The following is a 4,704-nucleotide window of genomic DNA, read 5'->3' as shown; positions in this document are numbered from 1 at the left end:
CATCAGACCTGTCCTTCAAATCGGGGAAAAGGAGGGACATATTTGTCTGCCGTATCGGAGGAGTCTTCGGTTTGGGATGTCCTCCGTCGCGGCGCTGTGACGTATGCGGCCGACGAATTCGGCCTTCGGAGGACCCGTCCTGCCGTTTTGGACACTTACAATATAAAAATGTTTGTTATAATCATGTCTTGTGATTATTTGACAGGAGTTTTACTTTTAAACTGTAAGTGTATTTAATTTAGTTATGTTAGTTGTGTTAGTTTAGTTATGATGTAAATACAATAAAAATTAAACCAAGATTTATAATAATTATCATTTTGATCCATACATTGGGAATGTCTGACTGGACCTCGTGTCACTTTATGTTCAATAAATTGTGCCCCGAGGTCAAAAAGGTGAAGAAGCCCTGGTTTAGATGACTGTACATGTTAGCTTTGTAGAGACCTAACAGAGTGCTGTGTGAATGGATAAATGAGGACACAGATTGTAGTGTGAAGAGCTTTGAGTGTCCTGGTTGGATAGAAATTCACTATACAAGTACAGTATATTTACCATTTACATGTAGTGGGTATTCTGAGAGCCCTCTTGATGAAGATTTGATTTATGTCTTGGTCATGTGGAAGTAAAGATCGAAGTACCTCATGACACATTCCTGTACACTTTTCCCTTTCGCCAAAAGCTCTGGGATACCTATAATACTCAAATAGTTTCTTCTGCAGTACTTTTCTTGGTATTGTATCCGGGCTTCCTACCGCGTAGCTCTGGTCTTCAACTCAGCTGTGACTTCAGTAAGCTGCAGGTTCTCTTCTTCAAGTTGAGACACTCTGTTTTCAGCTTCCCCGATCCTGTTGCCGAGTCCAGCTACGTCAGATTTCAGTGAATCAAGACAGTCTTTAATCATAGTCACGCTGATCCCAACATTTTGCATTTTGTCTTGAAGACCCGATTCATGTTGCAAATTTCGTTTACCACCAACAGGCAACAGGCCTGCCTCAGCCTCAGTAGCTCTATGCTGGTGTTAGCATTAGCTTCATTAGCTCGGGACTGCAACAGGATCATTTAATCAACTTTAGTGTCCACAGTGCTTTTTAGTGGTGAGTTTTTCCCTCTGTTCATCCATGCTGATTAAGTTGCACCTCACTCAGAAAGATTTAGCCTCTTGGTGGAGAATAAAAGTGGAAAGTTGGGCGTTATCAGCTCTAGCTCTTCAGAGTGCGTCTGCTCCTCGCTGCATCATCACTGGAAGTCAAGAATTGTTTTTTTTTTTGACAACACTTGTTTCTTGACAGTTGTTTTCTTGACAACAAGTGGATCTTTGTATTTTGTCTGGGAAATTTTCAACTTCAATGTAATTGCCAAGTCAATTGAGAGTTTTTCATTTTTTCAGTTACTTTTTTTTTCATGCTGTTACCGATTTTGATCCAGAAGTCAGAGCTGGTCAGATCAGTTTCCCAGTTGCCGTTATGTCTGAGGTGCATATTAATTTATACACTCTGGATATAAGTTATACCCTCGAATCAGTAATTTTTATTCATTCATCTACTAATTTAGGTGGTTCCAATAAACTGTTAACTAAGTTTGTTTTGGATTTAATGATGTGTTTAAGCTCTTGATAGTGGAGAAACTCTTCTCCCCCAACTCCAAACCTCTGGACCAAATCATTGAAAGATATAAACTGTTTATTCTGAAATAAATGTTGGAGGTGAGTCACTCCTTTTTCTGACAATGATGAATAGTAAATTGGTTTATTTGGTGCTTATTTATTGCAACAAGTGCGTATTTAGTTCTTTTAAGTCAGATTAGCCAGAAATGCCATATTGAAGTRTGCTAATAAGGACTTAATGGTGTTTTTTTAAACTTTCCAACAGGCTGTCAGAGTAGACTTTGTGGGTGTTTTTCCAAAAGAATTGAGAAATGCACATCAGTTGATTAAACCAGTTTTATGTAGGGGTAATTGGGAGCACTGAGAATAGGTAATTAAGATGTGGAAGTATCTTCATTTTAACGGTGGATACATGGCCGATAAGTGAAATTGAAATTCAGCGTTTAAGGTCTCCTTCAGTCTTTAAGTAGTTGGGTGTAGTTAGGAACGAATAATTTTGAAAGCTTGGGGGAAATATTTATTCCAAGACACTTTATATTCCCCACAGTGAGAGGTAATATACAGTAGTATTTTGAGATGCAGAGCTCCAAGAGTGAAAGGATAATTGATTTTCCTCAGTTTATGGTACAGTCTGAAGTTTTGGAAAAGTGATTGATATAAGACGTTTCTTGGAAAGAATTATGTGCATTTTGTAAAAAATAAAATATAATCTGCATATAGACTGATATGTTCAACAGCTGAGTCACAGATTCCTTTGATTTTGTTATTTTTCCTTATTGATATAGCAAGTGGTTCAATGAAACGATGAAACAGAAACTCATTCATCAGGTGGACAAAACACTATATTCTGTTTATAATTTCATGTTCATTTACTTACTGAGTTTTGCTTTCAGATGATGAAGATCAAAGCTGTGTGTCTCCTAAAAAAATCAAAGCAGAGTGAGGGAATCCTGTGAGGTCATTGTGTTTCATACAAAAATAAAGTGACAGTTTTAATGTAAAATTTTTAGGGCTGGGACTTTAATGCTTCAATCACATTTAATTAATTACAGAAAGATAACTTGTAAAAAATTAACTAAAATAATTGCACATTCTTAGTCCCATACTTTCTGTCACATGGCTAACACTGCTGCAGCTCCATGAGAGAAAGAAACACACCTGATGTTTGTTAACCTGACACACAGCTTCAGTTGCAATGAGGAACAAGAAAAATGCTCCGGCTTAGCATGTTTGCTGAGATTTTTTAAAAATGTCCTGATGTTTACTTAGTGGAGAAGAATGTAGTTGTGTTTAAATTGTGCCTAAATGAATTTATCAGTAAAGCATGTCAATCTCGAGGTATTGTAAGGCTTCCTACTGACAGCTAAATATGCCACAGTGCTGTTCTGCTTCACACACTCTCTCTCTCTTGTTATATCCTCCATCACAAGAGTTTATGGCAATATTCCACTATGCTAAAGCTAAGYGTTTCTCAGTATTTACGGGCTGTGATGCCAGTTTCCATCTTGTGTGCTGGGGAAGCTCTGATAATAACCCGAGAGGCAGATCTCTGTTAGAATATGTGCTGACAGAAGACCTGTTTATTAACAGTCTATCCCAGGTGATGGGTGAAAGAATTGCCAAGGAAATGTCTGTGGTGAACACATATTTTCAGAAGAGTGAAGAACACAGGGTGACACACAAGAGTGGAGGAAGGCCACCTAAAAAGAGATTAGAGATTGTAAAGTGGTGCCAGGGGAGAGTGTAACAGCACAGGGTGGTAGTCTGTAAAATGAGATTAGAAACAAAAAAACAGGACGAGAGTGAAGACAGAGCCAAATATTAAACAGTGGAAGCTAAAGAAGGAAGAGTGTTGCAGGCAGTTCAATGAAGAATTGTAACAAACCCTGGGTGGCAGTGAAGAGTTACCTGAGGACTAGGAAAGTACAGCTAAGATGGAGAGAGAAACTGACAAGAAGGTGTTGGGTGTCTCTTCTGGTCAGAGGAAAGAAGACAAGGAAAGTTGGTGGTGGAATGAGGACGTCCAGGAGAGCATTCAGAAGAAGAAGGCGGCTAAGAAAAGGTGGGACAATCAGAGAGATGAAGGAAGTAGGCAGGAGTGTTGTGAGGCTAGTCGCAGAGCAAAAAGAACGGTGGCAAAGGCTCAGGCCTATGATGAGTTGTATGAGAGGCTGGACAGTAAAGAAGAAGTAAAGGACTTGTACCGTTAAGCTAAACAGAGATAGAGCTGGAAAGGATGTACAGCAGGTTAGGTTGATAAAGGATAGAGAGGGAAACATAGTGAGTGAACAGAGTGTTGAGTAGATGGAAAGAGTATTTTGAAGAACTGATGAATGAGGAAAATGAGAGAGAGATGAGGAAAGAGGGGGGCAGATAGAGGATCAGGAAGTGCAGAGAATTAGTAAGGAGGAAGTGAGGGTAGCCTTAAAGAGGATGGAGAACGGAGAGGCAGTTGGTCCAGATGACACACCTGTGGAGGTATGGAGATGTCTAGGAGAGAAGGCAGTGGACCTTATGACCAGGTTGTTTAATACAACCCTGGAGAGTGAGAGGATGTCTAATGAGTGGAGAAGCAGTGTACTGGTGTCCATTATTAAGAACAAGGGWGATGTGCAGAGCTGCAGTAACTACAGAGGTATAAAGGTGATCAGCCACACCATGAAGGTATGGGAAAGAGTTGTTGAAGCCAGGCTAAYGCCAGAAGTCCAGATCAGTGAGCAGCAGTTTGYTTTCATGCACAGAAAGAGTACAACAGATGCAGTTTTTGCTTTGAGAGTGTTGGTAGAGAAGTACAGAGAAGACCAGAAGAGCTGCGCCGTGTCTTTGTGGATCTACAGAAAACATATGATAGGCTGCCAACAGAGGAACTGTGGCTCTGTGTGAGGAAGACAGGAGTGACTGAGAGTATGTGAGGGTGGTGCAGGACATGATGAAGACAGTGAGACAGTGGTGCAGGACATGATGAAGACAGTGAGACAGTGGTGCAGGACATGATGAAGACAGTTAGACTGTGGTGCAGGACATGATGAAGACAGTGGTGCAGGACATGTCTGAAGACAGTGAGACAGTGGTGCAGGACATGATGAAGACAGTGAGACAGT

At 40.3% G+C, this 4,704-nt stretch overlaps 1 protein-coding gene across 1 annotated transcript in view; it reads right to left on the bottom strand.

The window, feature by feature from the left end:
* LOC106511621 (zinc finger protein 277) overlaps positions 1-2,523 on the bottom strand; it is a gene marked incomplete at both ends in the record, with an annotated part of 3,968 nt that extends 1,445 nt beyond the window's left edge. Inside the window, 1 exon segment of the mRNA XM_014000374.1 lies at positions 2,481-2,523. Coding sequence (XP_013855828.1) covers positions 2,481-2,523 — 43 coding nt within the window.
* Between the last annotated feature and the right edge of the window lie 2,181 nt (positions 2,524-4,704).

This window comes from Austrofundulus limnaeus, unplaced genomic scaffold, assembly GCF_001266775.1.
Source record: "Austrofundulus limnaeus strain Quisiro unplaced genomic scaffold, Austrofundulus_limnaeus-1.0 Scaffold3004, whole genome shotgun sequence".
Classification (NCBI taxonomy): Eukaryota; Metazoa; Chordata; class Actinopteri; order Cyprinodontiformes; family Rivulidae; genus Austrofundulus; species Austrofundulus limnaeus.
The sequence above is the reverse complement of the archived record's forward strand: the minus strand, read 5'-3'. Positions and strand labels throughout refer to the sequence as shown.